Consider the following 25,288-nt stretch of genomic DNA (forward strand, 5'->3'; position numbering starts at 1 on the left):
TTTAGTTTGTGAAAACTGTCATTATAGATAGCAGTGCGTGAAGGATTTAAAGTGTGCGTGAAGTAACAAAGTATTTTAAATGGGATTTACTTTTTCGCACTGTTTCCTTAACTTTCGCGTTGTCATCGTGAAGACAGGTGAGCAATAAATTACAACAAAATTTTGACAGTTTTGTGTTTTGAAAGAAGTTAGAATTTTTAAATGTCAAAGTTCTGAAAATTGTAGAATAGACATGAATTCCATTGACGAAGAGTTACAGTTTTTTTATTTGTTTATCGTAGATAAAATATTGTATGAAACTGTGCGCGAAATACTTTTTGCGAACTTACTCGATGTATAGCACTCGCTCCGCTGTCGCTCGTACTCTAAACATCGCGCGGGTTCGCAAAAAGCATACTTCACGAACTGTTTCATAAATAACTATTATACCTCAGGAAACGAACCGAAAAAGCACTATTTGAAAAATCGAAAAATTACTGAAGGCTCTTTTTTAACTGGAATATAAGTGAAAAATCAATAGAAAATGCGTAGCATGCGAAAAGCCACAATTTTGATTGATGTCATAAAAAAAATTAAAACAGGCGACGTTCTTGAAGATACTTGCACTTTAAAATAAGATTTTCGAAACTTGTATAAACAAAAAAGTTATTTAAGAAAAATTTGCATTTTTTTTCAATTAAAACGATGTAATTGCATATTAAAACCTAGTTTATAATTCCAAACAGCTTTTCATAATAACAATTTTCGATATTGTGAAATACAAAAGTACTTTACTCTTAAGCGAACTTCATATTTTTTGACATACCTCGTACAAAATTAATAAAATATGATATCTGATGGTTCTGTCTTATATTTTAGACCATACAGAGCAATTTATGAAGAATAACTAAGTTACGCAGACATACCTAGGTATATGAAATGGCTAATAAAGGTGGCACGTAATTTTCCCCTTGTTGACATATTCTAAATTCATTTGAAAAGTATATTGGGACCGTGCTAGTTTGAAAGGGCGACACCTAGTGTCATAGCTCAGCAACATTTGTAGCACTTTTAAATATATTGGCCAATTGTATTAGTGATGGTTACTGGAAAATTGTCAAGGTCATAGCCCAAAAAAGAATAAGAAGAAAAAGTAAGATTGAGGTCATGTTATTAAAGGGTAAACATTGTATGCAGTAAATAAAATTACTTATTAAAATGCAGTAGGTATGTATTACAAGTAAAATACAATTAAATTCGCTTTAATAATTGCATATCATATCAATATTATGGAGCAACAATAATGCCCGATTTCATAATGACAACTTAAAGTACATTTTAACTACGATTCATTTTGGACTAAGGTACATAAAGTTACTTAGTTCTGCTTTATTATGATAGAAATCTACTTTTGTCTTTTTTTTTTTTCATTTGTGCTTAGAAGTTGGAAACGATTAGAACTTCAATTGGCATTTTTTGTTGTATTTTTAAAATTTATAACACAGCATATGCGAAATCCCATTTTCTTGAATGACAATAGGTATGAAATATGTCCATATGACAGCGATTCTCAACCTGTGGGGCGCGCCCCCCTAGGGGGGCGCGCTTTTAGTAAATGTATAAAATACACATGAACACTGAATAGGAGTTATAATCGTAAAGAGCCATCAATACCTACTAAAAAGTAAGATTTTACTGTTTTTTTGTCAAAATTATTGAACTAGGGGGGGGCGCGGTGAAAATAATTAAGGAAAATTGGGCCGCAAAGGTTGAGAAACGCTGCCATATGACAATTTCAACTGAAAATATGAATTATTTAACCCGGGAGTAGTCGCGCTCACTTCTGTAACGTCGATAGTCGCGTGTGAGATTCTATCTCAAAATACGAATTTAAAACAAATTTTTATTTTGTACTATTTTTATCTACTTTTTATATTGAAAATATATATTTCTAACAATTTTATTAAAAAAACTAACGGCGATCTGCCAACATCGGCCACCGGTCCTAACGGCCAGTTTAAAAATTTCCAAAACCAATTATATGTAGACTACAAAAACTGGCAATAGCGTCCACCTTTCTATATCGGCCAATAGTTCTCTCATTTTTAGTGGCCGTTACTGACAAATTTTACTGAACAGTAAAACCTGTGTTAACGGCCACCTGCCAACATCGCCCCACCTGTCCTAACGACCAGTTTAAAAATTTCCCAAACCAATTATATGAAGACTACACAAACTGGCAATAGCGGCCACCTTTCTATATCGGCCAATAGTCCTTTCATTTTTAGTGGCCGTTACTGATAGGTTTTACTGTATTACGAAAAAGGATGAAATGTGAGATTCTATCTAACGGTGCGACTACTCGCGGGTTAAAGCTAATTGGCTCTCCCCAAAGCCATAAATTTCACAAAAAGAAGAAGAAAAAAATTCCTACGCATTACTACACCCTTCCTAGAGGCACTTACGAAATTTCTTCAAAATTGCAAAATTTTTCATCAAGTTATCGCGAAAAAGGATAAAAATTGAGATTCTATCTCACCGCGCGACTACTCGCGGGTTAAGAGAGTTACAAGATTTATCCGCTGCTCGCACAGGATCGTTTCTCATGTTCCCTTTAAGTACTTGCACACAGCGAATAGAGAATAATCAGGTTCTCTTTTGATATGCCAAATATATTAAAACAAGGATTTCATTGGTTAGAGTTAGTTGCGCTGTTATATGACGTCAGTATTTCATTTGGTGAGATTGAAATTGGTAATTGGCGTCTCTCATAATATTGGAAATTAAAAATCTAATGTCAAAATATTGTTTTGAAATTTATTAATTTATACTATATTTGCAGATCTCATCGAATCAGCATTGGCGTGGCCGTAAAATCCTGGACTTGTGCGCAAGCACAGCTCATCTCAAGCACCTCAAGCACATCTCAAGCACCTAGCTCCAAAGAATGGTCTGTGGTTGAAAATGTCGAAATTGAATTTATGATATATCTAAAGAAATATCTGATGACGTAAGCTCAAGTACAAATTGCGACTCCCTCCCACCTACCATTTTGGATAATGTACGTAGAGGAGATATTTCTGGTATAGTCTCACCTTCTTCTTCTTCTTCTTCTTAGCCTTCTATCGTCCACGTTTGGACATAGTCCTCTCCCAACTCCTTCCATCGGTCTCTATCCTGAGCAACATATTTCCAATTTGTTCCGGCTACTCTTTTAATATCATTAACCCATCTCATCTCTGGTCTTCCTCTTGGTCGTTTACTTTCGTAAGGTCTCCAGTATTGTATTGTTGCATTCCATTCCAACGTTGGTCTTTTTGTCTAGCAGTGTGGCCTACGAAGCTCCATTTAAGTTTGGCAACTTTTGTTGTTATGTTCTCGACTTTTGTTTTTGATCTTACCCAGTCTTTCCTCTTTTTATCTGATAGTCGTATACCTAACAGTCTCTTGTCATGTTTGTCATTTTTTTTTCTTATGCTCATTTTTAGGCCGACGTATTAGGAGCTGCCTGCGAGTTCCTCAATCATAATTTGCAGTTCCTCGAATGAGCTCGCTATCATTACATTGTCGTTAGTGCATCTGACGTGGTTTAGCTTGTTGCCATTAACGTTAATGCCATAGATTGACCAATTTGTCGTTTTGAAGACGTGTTCTAGGGCTACGTTGAAAAGCTTTGGCGATATTACGTCTCCTTTTCTCACGCCTCTCTTCATGGGGATGGGATTTGTATTTTAGTCTAGTTGTACTATCATAGGCACATTTTCATATATGTATTAATTGCTTATATCCCGAATCTATTCTGACCACAAAATAATAATACCAAAGATGATTTCTGAACTCTGAACCGAGAAGTAAATGACAATAGTCACATTGAACCTCAAAATGCAGAACAAGAAATCCAATTTAAAATATCAGTATGATTTTCCCTTTAGATGAATATCTTAATTGAGTTAATACCTAATGACCACTACTGTATCAATAGTCTGGTTTCTGAAGATACTATCGAGCAGAGCACTTTGCAAGAAATTGAAAATAGTCCTCTGAAAATAGTCTTTTACACCAATTAAAAATATTTTCACTAGACCATCCATCCATGTATAGAATTTGATATTAGATGAAAGTATGTAAGAAAGTCTGGTACCATATAAAATTAATTTTGACTCTAAGTGTTACTACGAAAATTATTAACAGAAAAGCAATAGAAGAGGGAAAAGGAGTAAGATTAAAAAATCAACCTGGTATGCTGAAAGTAACAAAAAAGTTGAGAGAGTCTGGAAAAGAATACTTTGGAAAAAAATAGAAGGAAAGTGTAATTATGTAGTTCAAAGGCAATCTAGAATTATAAAGAATAGATGATTGTGTAAAGAAACTCAAAAAGGATCTTTAAACTGTTCAATGTTCACAGATACAGATAGGCAGAATATTTTTAAAAAAATTTGGACAATGAGCTGGCCAGAAATAAAATATTTGTTGATAATCTTGTCATCTTTGCCTGTTAAGAGACCAAGCGGAAGAAATTCTAACGAGGAATCGAAAGGAGCAAAATCTTTATTTTATCATTTAAAAAAGGACGATGAGCCAATCAACAGTCTGCAGAACACATTTTTTTAATACGCTTCGGATTTTAAAATGGACCGTTTTAAATTGCAAAAATGAAAAAAGGAGCTGAAAAGGTTTTTAGAATCACTGCCAGCGAACCTGCTTAAGTTGTTTTTTTTACGAAAAACCTGCTAAGTCACAAAAGTGGTGTTAAATAAATAAATCCTGAATTATATTATCGTTTTTTATTACAAATTGTTCGGAATAAAAATATATGTTTAGAAATATAAAAGTCTTTTCATAAAATATCTTTCATATTTTTTAGGAAAGTTTGTTGTCTCTCCTGAAAATTTACCTAGTATGGAGTAAGCAGATTTACACTCTAAGGCGACGTTATGTAAAAATATCCTTTTTTCTTAAATGGGGTATATACCAATAGAATTGTTTAAAAACTACTTGACCGATCGTGCCCAACTTTTGCAAATTAATTAAATAACTACATAAAACTAATATTGTGAAATATGTTTTAAATATTTTCAGTCTTTACTTTCGTGTTCAATTTCAAATAATTTTTTGTTTATAAACATTTTCTAAATTAGAAAATCTCATTTTCGAGAGCAAGTATCCCGGGAGACCCGGTAGCAGTCGCGCCGTTAGAAAAAATCTAACATTTTATCTCTTTCCGTGATAACTTGATAAAAATTTTGCGACATACCTTTTTATTCGTAAGTGCCTCGAGGAAGATTGTAGTAATAGACCAAGAGGCAGCGCTGAAAAATCTATTTGAATTTACTAAAGCTAGATTTTTCACAGTTGATTACTGTGAGTGTGTAGAGAAAAATACTGCGGTCGGTCAAGCGAAACGTAGAACAGGGGTTACTGAGAGGGTATCAAAGTTGCTTTCCTACAAAGGTAATTATTTCCATTTACTAAGGCTGAAAATCAGTACACACATTCTAAATTAAATATAAATAAAAGTTATTACAGTCGGTCAGCTGTATGACGGGACAGAGCCGGTCGGTCGGCCTCAATAGTCGATTGAGGAAATGCAGCATTTTGGCTCGCAATTTTTTCGTCCAGCATGAATTTACATGAAATTTTCAGAGAAGGTAGGGAATAGTCCAAGGATAATTTTCTATATCATGCCGCTATCATACGCTAAAACCTTGGGGTGGTTGTCACCCCATCTCGGGGGGTGGGAATTTTTTATTAAATTTTAAGCAAGTAATTCGATGTGAGTAGTGTTTCTAAGAAAAAAAAGTTTTTTACATTTTCTTCGAAAAACTAATATTTTTCGAGTTATTCGCGCTTGAAAATAACAGTTTTTCGACGAAAAAATCGACTTTTTTAGGGGTTTTTTTGAGATTACCTCGAAAACTATGCATTTAATCAAAAAAACTGTAGATATCGAAATTGTATATTTTAGTAACATAAACCAAATTATTTTCCAATAATATCTTTAAGACCGATACAAACCGAGATACGGCATGTTAAATGTTAGCTTTTTTTGTCAAATGCACAATTTGAAATATTCAAAGCCAAATAATGGGAAAAATTTGCATTTTTTGAGGAAAACTTAAATAATCTTTTTCAAGTATACAATTATACCTTTCAAAAAAAAAACAATAAAAAGTTTCTAGCATGAAAATTAAGCGACTTACAAAAAAATGTCTGTACCTGCTTTTCTCTACGAAAAAATCAGTGAAAACAACCCCCTAACTACCTTCCTAATTCATAATTGGTCTTTACCTTTCTGTAGTTCCTTTTATATTTATATTATCAATACACTCAAGGAGTTTGACCTATTTAAAATGACGAATTTTGGAAAAATTGGAGTTTAAAGAAAAAATGGTTTTTTCCAATTTGGTATTTTTCACCTTTTACTTCAAAATATCTCCGAAAATACTGAAGATATGAAAAAAATTATAAACTACAAAATTGTAGATTTTTTATTGACTAAAATTACCCTGTGCATATATTTTCATTACAGTGAACAGTTAGCCAGATATAGCTGTTTAAATTCTCTATTTACCAGCAAACTCCCCCTTATTCGAGCCCTTCAAACTAGCCCCAATTAAAAACTAAGGCATCTTACGGAATTTAATTTACACAGTCTTATAGTTCTTTAAAAATCCTACAAAATCATTTTTGAGAGGTCTCATTACTGAGAGGGTATCAAAGTTGTTTTTCTACGAAGGTAATTAAATCCATTTACTACGGTTGAAAATCAGCACACAGTGAGATATAATATTTTTTAAAAATTAGGCATTTTAAATAGGTCAAACTCCTTGAGTGTATTGATAATATAAATATAAAAGGAACTACAGAAAGGTGACGATCAAATTTGAATTAGGAAGATATTTAGGGGGTTGTTTTCACTGATTTTTTCGTAGAGAAAAGCAGGTGCCGAAATTTTTTTGATTATAAGTCGCTTAATTTTCATGTTAGAAACTTTTTATTGTTTTTTTTTTGAAGGGTATAATTGTATACTTGAAAAAGATTATTTAAGTTTTCCTCAAAAAATGCAAATTTTTTCCATTATTTGGCTTTGAATATTTCAAATTGTGCATTTGACGAAAAAAGATAACATTTAACATGCCGTATCTCGGTTTGTATTGATCCTAGAGATATTATTGGAAAAGAATTTGATTTGTCTTACTAAAAGATACAATTTTGATATCAACAGTTTTTTTGACTAAACGCATATTTTTCGAGATATTCTCAAAAAACCCTCTAAAAAAGTCGATTTTTCGTCGAAAAACTCTTATTTTCACGCGCGAATAACTCGAAAAATATTAGTTTTACGAAGCAAATGTAAAAACATTTTTTTCTTAAAATCACATCTTACATCGAATTACATGGTTAAAATGTAATAAAAAATTTCCACCGCCGAGATGGGGTGGCAACCACCCCCAAGGTTTTAGCGTATGATAGCGGCATGATATAGAAAATGATCCTTGGACTATTTCCTACCTTCTGTGAAAATTTCAAGTAAATCCATGCTGGAGGAAAAAATTGCGAGCCAAAATACTTCATTTCCTCAATCGACTATTGGGGCCGACCGACCGGCTCTGTCCCATCATACAGCTGACCGACTATAATAACTTTTATTTATATTTAATTTAGAATGTGTGTAGTGATTTTCAGCCTTAGTGAATGGAAATAATTACCTTTGTAGGAAAGCAACTTTGATACCCTCTCAGTAACCCCTGTTCTACGTTTCGCTTGACCGACCGCAGTATGTTTCTCTACACACTCACAGTAATCAAATGTGAAAAATCTAGCTTTAGTAAATTCAAATAGATTTTTCAGCGCTGCCTCTCCGTCTATAACGCGTGGGATTTAAAAAATATGTTTTTTATTTTTTTGTGGAATTTATGGCATTGGTGAGAACCAACTAGCTTTAAAATTGTTAGAAATAGATATTTTTAACATAACAAGTAAATAAAAATATTATAAAATAGAAATTTGATTTAAATTCGTATTGATTTTTTCTCATAATGCGACGGCTTACGTGACAGAAGTGAGCGCGACTGCTTCCGGGTTAAGAAAGTCTTCTGTAGACCGTTTTCATCTATAATGCGTAATTTGGTCAAAATATTAAAATGAATGAAAAAAGTGAACTTTTTTGCTTAAAAAATCATGACGGAGTAAAACTTCCCCCACATATTCCAGTTTAAAAATTAGCGACCAGTAATTTTTCGATTCATAAATGCGTCGTTTCCTGGGGTATTATGGATGATGCGTTACCTAAAGGAAATATATTTTAAAAAATTGAACTTACCGAAATAAGCGTAACAATCCACATACAATATGTGAGCATATACGAAAACATCAGGTTCATGTGTATGGTGTTCCTCAAACAACGAAGTTCTCTGCAACAAAAATTCATTTAAAATGTAAATTAATAATATTTTTCCCTAATAATTTTTTTAATGATTATGCCGTTTATGTATGCCGTTTCTTTTAGATTATACAGGGTGTCCCGAAAAGATTGGTCATAAATTATACCACAGATTCTGAGGTCAAAAATAGGTTGATTGAACCTGACCTACCTATATACAATAATGCTCACAAAAAAAGTTACAGCCCTTTGAAGTTACAAAATACATACAATACACATCACATACCGAAAATTGTTAGAAATTTTTTATTGAAAATGGACATGTGGCTTTTTCATGGCAACAGCACCTTAAAAAAAATTAAAGTGAAATTTGTGCACCCCATAAAACTTTTATGGGGGTTTTGTTCATTTAAACCCCCCCAAACTTTTGTGTACGTTCCCATTAAATTATTATTGTGGCACCATTAGTTAAATACAATGGTTTTAAAACTTTTTTGCCTCTTAGTACTTGTTCGATAAGCCAATGTTTATCGAGATATTTTGCATATTTGTCGAATCCACCACATATTTGTACATATATGGTAAGTACGATTATAAATAGAGACCTGTTAATAATCTGAAAATTTATTTGTAATTTACATTTTCAGGTATATTTTAAAAAAGAAGCCACATCTCGATAAAAAGTAGGGATGGGAAAAACCTACCGGTTATAACCTAAAACCGGTTTTTTTACTCCGCAGTAATCGATTTTTCCGGTTGTTTTTTTTTTGTCCCGGTTATAACCGGCTTTTTCATTTTAAAGTAATTACCGGTGAAAAACAGGATAAGTGGAAAAAATAATGAATTCAGACAAAAAATAAGAAAATTTTTCGCCGCTCGCACGTGAACAATCAAGTTTAAGCTGACTGAAACCGATTTGACAACACTGATGACTGATATCAATTCGAATGGAGTATCGCAAAGTAAAGAGCAATGTAATTGTAACCCACTGGGTATTGGCTATTGACTAAAAAAACTGAAAACCGCTTTTTGGAATAACCGGCTTTTTTGACCGGTTGTAACCGCCAGGTTAAACCGTAGGTAAAAAAAAACGGTATAACCGAAAACCGGTGTTTTGTCAACAACCGTCATCCCTAAAAAGGTGACTTAACAAAAAAAGACTAAGAGGCAAAAAAGTTTTAAAAACACTGTGTTTAACTAATGGTACCACAATAATAGTTTAATTGGAACGTACACAAACATTTGGGAGGTTTGAAGGAACAAAACCCCCATAAAATTTGTATGTAAATATATTAAAAAAGAAGCCGCATCTCGATAAAAACTGGCTTATCGAAAAAATACTGAGAGGCCAAAAAGTTTTAAGAACGTTGTGTTTAACTGACGGTACTACAATAATGAATTACTTGGAAAGTAAAAGTTTGGGGGGGGGGGGGTTAAGGTACAAAACGCCCATACAATTTTTATGGGGTGAACAAATTTCACTATAATTTTGTTTTAAGATGTTCCTGTCATAAAAAAGATACGTGTCCATTTTCGATAAAAAATCTCTAACAGTTTTCGATAATTTCAAAGGGCTGTAACTTTTTTTATGAACACATTTGTACTGAAGTAAATTAGGTTTAATCGAACTATTTTTGACCCCAGAATGTGTGGTATAATTTATTACCAATCTTTTCGGGACACCCTGTATAAATAAAACTACAGATGTAATAGATTTTTTGGGCTAGTTCAAAATTTCAATACATTTATTTATTTTGAGATTGATTCGTTTTTGCCGCCAAAAAAATACAAAAATCATCTTCACTCTATTGTTTCAGGAGCTTTGACAGTGTATTTGTTTTTTTTTATTTTCTAAACTTGCCACAATACGTATCTACATCTTTATACATAATTTTTTTATTAAATAAATTTACTCTTTCTGATAATAGTCTGGGCAGATTATTGGAGAACAGGCCATTTTTGGGAAAAGTTATTTACCAGCAATTTTATTGCTGGAATCGAATCTTATGATTGTATATATTTATAATATAAGTATGCAAAGTCCGCAGATAGTGTGCTACTTTTTTATAAACAAAATATCGCCCGAAAATTGTGTTTTTTTCAATTTTTGCTGTATAACTTTAAATATTTTAACTTTACACCAAAAACACTCAAATAAAAATTCACCGTAATTAAATTCTGCATAGAGACGTGTTTGTCCTGATTTACTTAGACGAAACTTTTCCCCGCAAAATGCCGGTTTTTACAACAAAATCTTTAATTTTCAACTAAAATTTTAGGTAAATAATTGTTTATTAATAATTAAATAGCTTATAAGCATAAGAGCTTTTGGAATGCCAGATGGAATGGGAGATGGAAATTGAATGAACAGTTTAGCAACAATTAAATTGTTAATTAAAAATTTACGGACGTTATAATAACCACAATATTTATGAAACATAAGAATAACTATGATTTTTGTATAAAAAGACACTGTACCTATCTAATATACTTTACAGAATTGAAATTGGACTATTAAAGCGGCCTCAGGAATATTTTAAAATTATTAACAATTTTTGGGGCTTATAACCAATAATAGAATATCTCGGGAAATATTAAATTAAATTAAATCGCGAAAACGATATTGGAAAAAAATCAGCAGGACGCTTCTTCTAAAAGAAAAAACGTTTAATTGGGTTGAGTGGTTACTGAGATACAACTGGTCAAATTTGATCACCATTTACGGCTAAGATATAAACAATAAAATCATAATTTTCGAATCATCACCTTTTTATATTTATCCTCTTTCTTCACACCAATTTTCATATATTTAAAATAATGATAGCATATATTATTATAATAAAAAATATCGATATTACGAGTGAAAATTGCCAAAAATAGCAAAATCCCAATCAAAAATTAGGTTGGAGAAAATGTAATCTCAAAGTTCAAAATCGGTATATATGTTAAAAAAGAAGCATTTTCTCGCCTTCCCATGAAGCAGTTTTGTTCATTATTTTTTTGTTCCCAAGTAACTCGAGTAGAGCTCAGTCAGTCTTTGGCCGCGGAGTCAGTCGGTTGTGTTTTGTTTTGATTTGCATCGGCCAGCTGCTCATTGTTTAAATGTTTTGTTTTGTTATTGTTTTGTTTTGGAGTCTTGTGAAACTAGTGTAAGTGTTCAATTTTTTTTGTTTATTTTCATTCGACCCAGTTTATTGCATATCTAACCTTGAAACCATGTTTTACAACTGTGACAACTGCCTTGAAAAGTTTGCGGATTCAGATAAATATAATCGATTGCGGTGCGATGGAGATTGCCGCAGAAATTTCTGTATGCGATGCACAAAATTAAATAAGTCCACCACTAAAGCCCTATTGGAACAAAAATTTCCCCATCTAAGATTCTTTTGTACGGTATGTGACTCGCCTAGCTTAAGATATTTAAACGAAAAAATAACCAACTTATCAAAAAATCAAATACCACTAGAGAACTTTGAAGCTTTAACTCAAGTTACTAAGAAACTTACTGATAATTTGCCTGTTTTCATTGAGACTTATGATTTGTTGACCAAAAATGACGACAAACTGGACTATCTTACGAAAAAAATTGATGAGATCCACAAACTAAATAACCCGCTGAATCCTAAAAAGGTTTTAAAATCTGTTAGGCAGATGGAACATGATATTTTTAATATATCGTCAGTTTTTTTCGGGGGTTCAGATGAGACTGTTAAGGTTCAAATCCAAGAATCAAATTCAACTGATATTAAGTTGGGATTAGATAGGCTCTCTTCAAACATCAATGAAATATCGAATCAAATGAGCAATCTTACCAAAAGTCTATCTACCATACCAACGAAAAAAGAGGTATTGAAGAAAAATACATGTTATGCCACCTCAAGTACCCAGACTGAAGAGCCTCAACATTTCGAAGCAAATGCAGAGCAAAAGTCAAAAATTACAGAAGATAAGTGTCACTTTGTAGTTATTAGTAACTTGAGCCCAATATACACCCCTATACAAGTGGTTCACTATATTAAAGAGAAGCTAGGTATCAAGGAATATATAAGATGTTATGCCCTCCTTAAAGATGCCGACACAACAACTGGTTCTTCATTCAAAATAGGTATAAAATCTAGAACATCTATTAACCTATTATTTAATAAGGGCATTTGGCCACCTGGTGTAAACATTAAATGGTCTATCGAATCTTCATATTCCGAACCAACGCTTTCATCTGAGTCACATAAGAATCCGAAGAATATCAGAAGTCCTATTAACCTGGAAAATTCAAATAGCAGTTTATGCAACAACAAAGATGAAGTTCAGAGCACAAACATACAAACAGACAAACAGGCCATCGAAATTTGCAAAACTAAGAATCCGTTCCATACCCATATTAATTTCATTAAGAAAGATACTATAGAACCATCGACTAATCTCGATCCATTGACCCCACCAAGAGTTAGATTAACCAATAACTCTAATAGTCGATATCTTTTAGCCAGATTAAGGGAACCGGATATCTTAAAGGCCATTAAACTTCATCTTGCTTATTTACACGACCAACCTGCATCAGTATTTTATGATGGGTATACCAACACAAGTGTTAAATTGTTTCTGGCTTCCGAAGGACTTCCTACAAAGAGTGAAGATCTACGAAACATTCTTCTAGATTTTAATGATGCTTATGGAATTGGTGCAGATGAGGTAGACGCTGATCTTGCTGCTTTTAGGTCTTTTCTAACTTCGGAAAGAATTATTCACCTGCAAAAATCAAGGGAATGCCACCGAAACTACTATTCCGCTGCCTCTCCAAGACGAAATTTTTAAACATCACGACGTGTTCTGAGGGACTAGAATCCTCAAATTATTTTAGTGATAACAACTTTAGCATGGTTCTGATTAATATTCGTTCTATAAGATATAAAACTGATGAATTATTTCTGTTTCTAGAGGAATTAGGGTTTCCACCGATAGTTGCGGTTACTGAGCACTGGCTTGAAGTCAACGAGCCTTTTTTTGTAGAAAAATATTCCACTATTGCTAGGTATGACCGTCCAAGTTCAGCTCATGGAGGCACCCTAATTCTTTCTACAAATAATGATTTTTCTCTGGTAACAAAATATGACTTTCTATTAAGTGAAGCATTTTTTGAGTTTTCCTTAGTTTACAGTAAGAACCTTAATCTTTATATTATTTGCATTTATAGATCACCTGACTCTTCCGTGGAACTATTTTTTCAGAACCTGCTTAATTTGTTAGATGACCTGCCCCATAAAAGCAGAAAAATTTTATGCGGGGACTTCAACATTAATTATTATGCTGCTGCCTGTGCTACACAAATATCCCTGGTCAACATATTTGAATCATATGCTCTATCAATGCACATTGATTCTCCTACAAGGATTACAAAAACTTCATCTACCATAATTGATTATATTGTCTCAGATTTCTCACCCCTTGATGTCTGCTCTGCAACTGTTAATGCGGGACTATCTGATCATGAAGCGGTTTATACGAAGTTTAACATCTTTAGCAAGTCCTCCTCGAAAACTCGACGTTTAGGCAGGATTTTTTCCGGTCGGAACTTTCGTAAATTCCAAAATTTATGCTTAACCTCTGAGTGGCACTTTCCTTCCATGGACGTCGATTATAATTTCAGTGATTTTGGAATAAGCTGGTCTGTATCTTCAATAAAGCATTTCCTTTAATCACAATTAAGCAAAAACATCGCAAACCCTGGACTACCAAAGGTGTCCGCATATCAGCCAAAAACATGCGTTCACTAGTGTATATCAAGAAATTTACTACCAACATCTCTGTTACTGAATATATCACCAAGTACAGGGCAATCTATTTAAAATTTATAAAATCGGCTAAAAAATTGTATTATCAAAATCGTCTCAGAAGCTCCAAAAGTGTTGCAAAAGAAACTTGGTCCATAATAAACGATCTTCGAAATAAAACTCACACAGCTCAAACATTTTCCCTTCCAGACCCAGAAAATCTAAATGAATATTTTGTTAATGTGAGTAAAAATATAACATCAACTATTGTGTCACAACAAGATCCCATTTCCTATCTCCCTAATTCAGGAAAGGTTTCGAATTCATTCTTTATAAGACCGGTTGGTAAATCTGAACTGATCCAAACAATCAATAGTATCAAAAGCAAATCTTCCTGTAGTACCGATGGACTATCTATAAAAATTTTCTCAAATCTCCCAGACAATGTGTTGGGAGTCCTCATCTCTCTAATAAATGATTCTTTTGAGAAAGGTAAATTTCCAGAGTGCCTAAAGACGGCCATCATTATTCCTCTTCATAAGGGTGGTGAAAAATATATTGCCTGCAATTATAGACCTATTGCATTACTACCGGTACTCTCCAAAATTATTGAAAGACTCCTAAAAGCCCGACTTATGTCCTTTCTCGTTGATAACAAGATTTTATCACAAAATCAGTTTGGATTTTTAAATAATAAATGTACCACCGATGCCATGTTTTCTGTACTACATGAGGTTTATCAAGCATTAAACAATAATCTCCACACTGCCACTGTTTTTTGTGATTATGCCAAAGCTTTTGATTGTGTAAATCACGACATTTTGATAAAAAAACTAGATTTCTATGGAATTCGAGGTATTTCTTTGAACTGGTTTCAATCTTACTTGGAAAATAGGAAACAACTGGTTAGAGCAAATGATACAGACTCTAGTCTCAAAAATGTTGTATGTGGGGTACCGCAAGGTTCAGTATAGGGTCCTCTACTTTTCCTTATCTTTATTAATGACATCACTAGTTTAAAAATCGATGGAAAAGTTTTTCTTTTTGCTGACGATACCAGTATCACTTGGAGCAACTCAAATATCGCAACTCTTCATGCTACTAAAACTTCTGATCTACTCACAATAAAATCCTGGTCAGATTCTAATTTACTCTCTTTTAACGTAGATAAAACTGTAGCATTACCCTATAAAGGAACTCTTCAACCCTTACCTCTTCATAACAGCCAGATCAGTATCGTTGATTCTGTAAAGTTTCTTGGTATTTTTTTAGATAGCAACCTTAAATGGTCCCTTCATATCGATGTGTTAAGCAAGAAACTATCCTCAGCTTGCTGTGCAATAAGATCTGTCTCTAAGGAAATGGATTTAGCCTCTTCCAAAATAACATACTTTCCATTGTTCGAGTCCCATCTTCGATATGGTCTGCCTTTTTGGGGTTTTGGTACAGCTGCCCAATCCGATGTCATTTTTAAATTGCAAAAAAGAGCAATCAGATATCTGTTTGGCCTCAGAAGAACAACACATTGCAGAAGCTACTTCAAAGATCACAGAATTCTAACATTACCTTCTTTATATATTTTAGAAACTGTTTGCTTAATTCGTAAAAACCTACATGTATTTCCAGAAAGACCTAGACATGACTATTCCACCAGAAATTCTACTTTTGACATCTATTTACCGATCCCGTCCAGTGAGTTAATAAATAAATATATATTATATTCTGCAAAAAAAAAACTATACAACCATCTCCCTCTACAACTTAAATCTGCAACATCTTTCCCCAAGTTCCGTAAAATGACTAAAGCCTATTTATCTGAAAGACCATATTATTCAATAGCAGAGTTTCTTAACCAATAACTAAGAAATTACAGTATTGTTATGTATAAGTAGAATCTTAATCTATATTTGAGTGTCATATGCAGCAGCATAACTTATTAAATTTCTTATTAAATTTCTTAAGGTAGATTACGCAATTTGCAATTTTTTTTTTAATTTTGCAATAGATTGTTACTGATTTTTATTTGACTTTATTATATTTTATTTATATTGACGATTTGTATAATTTTAGTAAATTGTATTTGTTATTGTTTATATTTATGATTCTTGTAAGCTTTGTCTATAAAATTGTTAAATTTTTCATGACAATAAAGCATATTTCTATTCTATTCTATTCTATAGAGCCATCTAACTAACGCATCATTAAATGTCAAAGTTGCTTTTGTTTTGTTATAAAAAATTAATTTAATTATTATAACAAAATTTTTAATTTGTTTCAATAAAGATTGTTTAAATAATTATACAGCTTTCAAATGAGAATATTTGTGTTTTTAACGTTAAAAGGTACACTTCTAGTAAGTTTATCTAAAAAAAGTCTACAACTGGAAAAAATATGTAATTTTCTTTTCGTATAAATAAATTAATCTATTATAACAAAACAAAAGCAAGTTTGACATATAATAATGCGTTAGTTAAATGGCTCTACTCGAGTTACTTGGGAACAAAAAAAGAATGAAGAAAATTGCTCCATGTGAAGCCGAGAAAATGCATTTTTTTAACGTATACCGATTTTGAACTTTGAGATTACATTTCCTCCAACCTGATTTTTGATTGGAATTTTGCTATTTTTGGCAATTTTCACTCGTAATATCGATAGTTTTTATTATAATAATATAAGTTGTGATTATTTTAAAGATATAAAAAATCGTGTGAAGAGATAGGATAAAAATAAAAAGATGATGGTTCAAAAATTATAACCCTATTGTTTATAGCATTGCCGTAAATGCTGGTCAACTTTAACCGGTTGTATCTCAGGAATCACTCATCACAATTAAACCTTTTTCCTTCTATAAGAAGCGTCCTGTCGCTTGTTTTCCAATAAGGTTTTTATGATGTAATTTAACTTAATATTTTTTGAGATATTCTATTTGTTTATAAGTCAAAAAATTGTTTATAATTTTAAAATACTCCTGAGGGCACTTAAATTTTCCAATTTCAATTCTGCAAAAGTACATTCGATAGGTACAGTGTCTTTTTATACAAAAATCATAGTTATTCTTATGTATCGTAATTATTGTGGTTATTATAGTGACCGTAAATTTTTAATTAACAATTCAATTGTTGCTAAGCTGTTCATTAAATTTCCATTGGCTTCTGGTATTATAATCTATACAAAACGAGCTTTTATACTGCCAAGTTATTTAATGGTTGATAAACAATTACTTATCTAAAATTTTAGTTAAAAATTAAAGGTTTTGTTGGAAATACCGACATTTTTCGGGGGGAATTATCGTCGAAGTACATCGGGAAAAACACGTCTCTATGCAGAATTTAATTACGGTGAATAAAGTAAACCCTGTAGTTGGCTTTATACCTTCGATATAACAACGTGGAATGAAGTAAACACTTCTGTTGTATGTATGTATATGAATTAATTAAAATTCTTAAAATTTATCCACGAGGGAGTGGAAGTACAAAACGTTTTAGGTCAAACTTACCATCATCAGTGTAAACGTCCAGTATACAAGTAATTGTAACTAGCCACTTCAATAGGTGTAAAAACTTCTAAATTACATTATTGTTACATTATATATTAAAAAGTAGTGGACGTAAAGTCGATGTCTTAAGATTTTAAAGATGTATTTCATCCTTCCTCGAAAATTGCACAAGGTACTTGTGTTCTAGTGAGAGGTTAACGACCAACTCCTAAGAGTTGGTTTGTTTGACGTTTACCTGTCTAGCAACAACATTATTACACCGATATTCTTAAATAATAAGGCTATAACATACTGAAAAAATCACTCAAATCGGATAACTGGTTTAGGATATTCGAGATATCAAACAGGTCCCATTTTTGAGGGGTTCCTTTAATTTTACCGGTGTGTGTATATTCTGATGGTTAAGAACATCAATTTACCATCAAGTGTAATTTCTTTCTGATAAATGGGTTTGAATTTTGTAAGAAAGATGTAGCTCATTTTAAGATATTATAAATATTCCTTTGAGTACATTAAAATTTATTTAAAATAATTTAGAAAATTATAACTTATATACAAAAATATATTATGTCTTAGGCAATACGCTAAGTCGATCTTTCTTTAAATAAAGTTTGTTTATGTCAAGAATTTTTTTCTCTCGGTGTAGCGATTTATTGTTACGATAAATTGCTCGCATTTATCTCAGCGTCTAAACCAGCTTTGAGATTAATTATTATACACATATTAATGAAGTTCACAATTTCAGATTTCTTGTACTAAGAATAACTAAAATCCAAGAGGAAAATAAATTCATGTAGCTGGCTCTATACCATGGATCACAAAAAATGGTATGACAATTCCATCATTAGTGTTTATTTAGGTTAAATCATATGCCTGAGCCACCAAAATATTATTGTAAAAACCCTTTAAATGTTAAAAAGTTTTTAAAAAGTGTACATAATATTGTTAAGAAGATGAGATGTTTAAAATTTTCCTAAATTTAACTTCAAGCAACATAAATTTCCAAAAACCTTTTTTCAAAAAACTTTATAACATTTAAAGGGTTTTACCCTAATATCTTGGTGGCTCAGGCATATGATTTAACCGTAAATAAACACTAATGTCGAATTGTAATTCCAAGAACGTTTTGGTTTGATGTAGTCCTTTTTAAGAATTTTATAAATATAAATTTTACAAACAAAAATTAACAATTTTTTATTAATACCTTATAAAAACCACTCAATTTTGATACTATAACGAATCGACAATCTCAGAACTTTTTCGAATTTTAAGTATGGAGTCTACCCCCTCTGTGGCTCAGTGGTAAGAGCGCCTACCTTTGGATCGAAAGGTCCGAATGGTCGTGAGTTCGAATCGCACCAGGGTCAGAAATTTTTCGTTTATTATAAATTAATAAATGAAGATAGTTTCTGTCCTTGTGGGATCGGTAGTCACCGGACGGACCGCAGACGTTCGGATACAATTAGCGTCTCTTTGCAAAGACAATGACGTCGACTTTGCAAAGTAACAAGACACTTACTCAACACACATGCACACACACTACACATTACTCGCCTGAGTTAGTGATAAGTTATGGTCTAAAAAATCATTATGAAATTGACTGGCCAGTTGGTTGTGAAAAACAGTGCCAATAAAACACAAAACACACACAAATATTGAGTCTAGTTACTCTTTACTAATTTTTTGAATAGAATTTTAATCTAGAAATTGAAATAAATATTATATTATAGAAAGTGGTCAAATGAATATAATTTTGCTTGTATAAGGTCCAGAAGTTGAAGTTTGATTAAATTAATTTAATAATTATTGTTCAAAATACCAAACAGGCCTCCTTTGAAGCTCTAAGTTAGGAATGTTTAATCGGGTCGAAATAAACTTGATTTAAATTAAATGACCCCTCAGTTTTCATTACATTTAAACTTTCTTAATTGGCGAGGCGAGGTTCGGTAATTGTTGCTAAATGGCCGAATTGTCACTACTGTTTTGAGCAGAACTCGGTTAATGCAATTGAATAGAACTTAATAATTTATAAAGGTTTATTTATAGGTTTCAGTATATATGTATGATTTGGATGACTTATTTGTGTAATAAATTTAAGATGTTTCTGATATAATTTCGGGAGAAAATACTTTATAATACAGTGTGGGGCATTAGTATGACAAAGTCCAATTACTCGTTTGTCGTAAGAGATACGAAAAAAAGTTATTTAGGTAAAAGTTGGGGTACAGATAGGACCATAATTTAAAAATATTTTTAAATATACAGGGCCGCCCGTATTGACAGGGTGACACAAAATTTTGTTTTTTTTATTGGAACACCCTGTACATTTTTTAGATTTTTGAATTCTTCTCGATGCCTTCTTTATAAAATATAGGATTTTGTAATATTATACGAGGTAGTTTTCAAGATAATTACGTTTTTTTTTTGTTAATTTCGTAGCAATATTAACACCCTGTAGAATTGTACTGCCGTGCTAGGCCCAAAGACGGTAACTAACATTTGAAAAAATGGTGGCAAAATCGATTTCAAAATTGAATGCTACAATTTTGGCCCGTTAGGGATTTATGGACTAGCTAATAGATTTAATGCATGGATATATGCCCCAGTTTATTAAGGTAACCATTAATTATATTTTAAAACAAAGTTTTATATAAAAAGAGGTAGATACCGCTAAAACGTTTTATCAAAACTTACTATAATACTAAGCCTATTAGCGGTATGTGGTTTACAGTTGTGATTGATATGAAATAAAAAGCTTTTCTGTGTATTAAATTTTATTAAATTGAAAGAATTAAAGTACTATTAAATATTATTATTTTGTTGAGCCACGATATGACAACAACAAATTGACAATATTTAGTTGTCGTTATATCTGTTTTCTTTCAAGAGTCAATAAATACATATTGGTTCATTAATAATAATGTTCCATTTGTGATTCAATATAGACAATTAAATAGACAACCGAACAACATACCTTGTGTCTGGTACATACCGAAAAACCAATTTAGTATTACAATGGTATTACCTCATAATTAACATTTTTTATAAAATCTTTTATAGTGCATCTAATAATTTAGGCGAAACTGTACTTATACTAGGAAAAAACAGAATCCCTTTCAGATTGTTATCTGCTGATGTTAAGCGTTTTAAAGAATTCTTGAACTGTGAATGTGATTGTAAACCATACTTTTCACTTTCTATTTTCAGCCATTATATTCTTAGCGACAAAGGTTCGCTATTTATTTACGACATGTTATTATAGAGCTTTAACATTTTTATGATAGCCGACACCTACCCTAATATTATTATGCATTGTTATATTATTGGGTATTTCACAATATCATATTGGGTATTAAAATACCATTACTTAATGTAATTAGGGCAAATTTTAACATTTTATTAGTTGTATTGTACAAACTAGTTATATGTTATGATTAAAATATGATCACATTGTCTTTTACCTATTTAAAATAGCATTGTATAACTAGACTACTAGATATTGTCTAGTTAAACAATGATAATAGCTTGTATTTAAACAAAAAAAATGCAATCAATGGGACTGCTAATCCCATGTACGACCAACAAAGGGTTAATTGCAGAAAACTTTAAGTATGAAACAAACCTTGCGCCTGTACAGGCTGAACATAATTTTTTTTTCACCTCTTGTATTTACTTTACAATAAATTGTCCTCTTTCTATAATATTGTCTACAGTGGTTTCACAACTCTTACTCGACTCTACTTGATTTTCTAAAAAAACAAAATATTTTAAGGCTCTTTTTCTAAAAATGCTTGTGGACAGCGTGTGGACATATTATTAAATTTTTAAAACCTAATTAAAAAAAAAGGAATATTTTTAAATGTGAAAATCTCTTACTGCCTAATTCAAGATATAAATCATCCACTTGGAGCAGAATCATATTGTTTAGGACAACATAATTGGTTAATCCTTGAAACACTATAAACAAAAATGAAAATACATTTCAATATATATAATAATCTCGAAAAGTTGTCATCATCCTCGCTAATTATTTCTTTTACTAACAAAACTGTTTTAACTAACACAATAATTTAACCTTGTAAAATTAGGCCGAATTTACTTCGTAATACTAAGGCGATTTGGCGGTTTCTAAATGTAGGCGTAGCATTCTTTAAATTAGATTAGCGGTAAGTGCAATATGCTAAGGTATATGGACGGCAACTGTAGCAGATACCGTCAAAACGCCATAGTATTTAACATTTACCGCCAAATGGCTTAGTATTTTAAGCGAAAAGTGTAGATACCGCTAACAAAATTGCAATTGTATTTAAAATATAATGCTTTTACAACTCCAAAGACTTTATAAATATATACTAAATACCCTATTCTACCTAAAAATACAAAAATCTCATTTTCGATAAAAAATCAGTTACCGCCTTTGGGCTTAGCACGGCAGTGTAGTCATTTGATATCAAAATTTTTATTTTTGTTTAAACGATTTTTAATATAGTCTACTATTTTTGAACATTATTACGATAGCGAAATGTATTCTTAAATGGAACACCCTGTATTGCAATAAGATGATTATTTTATGGTACTTTTTGAGTTCTTAAGCATTCCATATACCTATGTGCTTTAATTTGTAAGTTATTCGTGATTTTTGAAGCCAAACTTTATTTGCAAGAAAAATTACGTGAAATTTTATGAGGTGGCCATGAAAATATTCAATCAGAAATTATTTTTCGAAATACAAATATAGTTTAATCTAGACTGATTCTTAATTATTAATATTGAATTACATATCAAATACCTACGTAACTAGTTAAGCTTGTTAGTGCGTAAAATATTAATAAAAACCTATAAAACTATTTTTATAGTTCCAGTTGCTTTTTTACCATTACTAATATAAATTTTTCTAATGAGGAACTGAATAATATGGTTTTTGTGCTAGAACTGTATAACAAAAATATGCTACTAGCAATAAGAATTTATCTTCAGCAATTCCCTGATAGACAACAACCAAGAAAAGAAACTTTTGAAGGTTTACTAGAACTGTTGCAACGGACTGGACAGTTAGATTATGAGAAAAGACTGATCAAATAAAAAGTATTCTAAATTAATAAAATGAATTAAATAATGTTATCGTTAGTGTAGATACCGCCACATTCTGGGAAAGGCCCGATGGAAAAAGGTCAGTTGGTCGCCCAAGAAAGAGATGGAAGGACGCAGTAGCCAGCGATCTACGCAAAATGGGAGTACAGCAATGGGAAATAGCTGCTCAGGACCGACAACAATGGAGGGAAATAGTAAACGCGGCCAAGACTCACATAGAGTTGTAGAGCCAAATGATGATGATCGTTAGTGTCACTAAGGATCTGCATGTTAGTTCGACCATTCTCATAATCTAAGTGTCTAGTCTGTTGAAACTGAAAAGTATACTTTCAAAAGTTTATCTTCTTGGTTGTCGTCTAACAGGGAATTGCTGATGATGATAAATTCTTGTTGCTAGTAGCACATTTTTGTTTTACTCTTCTAGTTCAAAAGCCATATTAATCAGTTCCTCATTGGAAAAATTCGTATTAGTAATGGCAACAAAGCTACTGGAACTATAAAAACAATATAATGTCAAATTTTTAAGCAAATTTAGTGTCATAGCCAACTAGGTAAAATATTGTATGTTTTTATTGATAATTTAGGCACCAATAATTACGTAAGTATTTTGATATGACATCCAATATTAATAAATTAAGGATCAGTCAAGATTAATCTCTATTTTTTCTGAAAAATTATTTGTGTTTAAATATTTTCACTACCACCTAATAAAATTTTACGGAATTTTTGTTTCAATTAATATTTTGCTCAAAGAATTACGAATAACTCACAAATTAAAGCACTTAGTTGTAGGGAATGCTTAATAAATAAAAAGTACCATAAAATATCATCTCATTACAATACTAAAATATACGGTGTTCCATTTAAGAGAACTCCGAAAATACTCATTCCGAGTTTCGACCAACCCTGTATACTAAAATTAAACATTTCGCTATATTGATAATGTTTAACAATAAAAGACTATATTAAAAATCGTTAGAACATAAATCGAAATTTTGATGTCAAATCGCTACAATTCTACAGGGTGTGAAATTTGCTACGAAATTAACAAAAAAACGTAATTATCTTTTAAATTACCTCGTATAATATTACAAAATCCTCTATTTTATTAAAGAAGGCATCGAGGTGAATTCAACAATTTAAAAATATACAGGGTGTTCTATTTTAAAAAACATAATTTTGTGTCACCCTGTCAACACGGGCGCCCCTGTATATTTAAAAATGTTTTTAAATTATGGTCCCATATGTACCCCAGCTTGTATCTATATAACTTTTTTTCGTGTCTCTTAAGCCACGGTTTGTTAGAATAGTGAGCGACGCACAACTCACAGTCAGTCAAACGCCGCGCACGTCATGCGTCAGTCCAAATCAAAGGAATGGTTTTTGTATGTTACACGGATTGTTACGGATTGTTAGGTTCTGCATAGTTGCGCGCCCCGAAGACCGAGATCATTGTACGTCGACGGTGTGCGCTGGAATCAACTCAGATTTGATTTGGACGCAAACGTTCAGCTGAACTCACATTATACAACATGGTGGTAAACTAATTTTATTAAAAAAAAAATAAATTTACATGATTTGATATATTTTTAATGCACAAAGTAAATGAAAAAGTCATTTGTATTAAATTTATATTATTAGTATTTATTTGGTATTTGGATTAATTGGTATTAATACTATTATTTATCAAACTGAAGCATGCATTATAATAAAACAACTTTGGTACAAAATAAAGTGTATCGTTATTATTCAACACGTGACCCAAATTTGTCTTGCCATTCAACAGATCCTTGATAACTATTAAAGTATGCTTTGGATATCTCATTTTATATTATTTTATTTTTGTATTTTTAAAAATTATCTACATAGTTCTCTGTAAATTGACAAGTTTTCAGGTCAATACTTTGGTTAAATATTCAAAGAGAAAAGCAGGTTGCTTGTAACAAAAGGTACTATAAACCTTTCAGTAGTGCCTTTCAAAGACACCATCTGCTCCACCGGAATCGAACATCCAATTTCTATCACTATTGTATTAGACGATTTATTACTCCTGGCTCCAGGAGCCAAAAATATATACTTCAGCATTCAGAAATATACACTTGCTACGTACTTTTTCTTCAAAACCATTTTTGTCAATGCAATTGTAATATAAAATATAAATGGTCAATAACTTCCACATAAGAGAAATAACCAATTTTCTGAAATTTAAGTCTGACAAGGGGTCTCCTAACCGAAAAAAGTCAATGTCTGAAAACAGAGATTTCTCATTAATGAGAGAACTAAAAATGTGGGACGAGAGGAACGAACCTCTTTGATCGAAAAACTTGTTAAAAAGTCGGAAACATCATCGACATTGGCTCAAAAAGCAGGTGATCCTTCTATTGGGACCGTGCAAGTTCCTCAAAGCGACACCTGGTTTCTACGCTCAGCAACATTATTCGCACTTTTAAATATATTGGCCAATTATATTAGTCCTGGCTACTGGATAATTGTCAAGGCCATAGTCAACAAAAAATATTAAGAAGAAAAAATAAGATTCAGGTTATGTTATTAAAACGTAGACAATTGTAT

General features: G+C 31.8%; 1 protein-coding gene across 1 annotated transcript in view; it reads right to left on the bottom strand.

Annotated features, from left to right (window-relative positions):
- The window catches only part of LOC114331654 (diuretic hormone receptor-like), an 892,082-nt gene that overhangs the window by 581,213 nt on the left and 285,581 nt on the right, over positions 1 to 25,288 (bottom strand). The window contains exon 3 of the mRNA XM_050649706.1: positions 8,303 to 8,393. Coding sequence (XP_050505663.1) covers positions 8,303 to 8,393 — 91 coding nt within the window. The remainder of the gene's footprint in view (positions 1 to 8,302; positions 8,394 to 25,288) is intronic.

Source organism: Diabrotica virgifera, chromosome 4, assembly GCF_917563875.1.
Source record: "Diabrotica virgifera virgifera chromosome 4, PGI_DIABVI_V3a".
In the NCBI taxonomy this organism is placed as follows: domain Eukaryota; kingdom Metazoa; phylum Arthropoda; class Insecta; order Coleoptera; family Chrysomelidae; genus Diabrotica; species Diabrotica virgifera.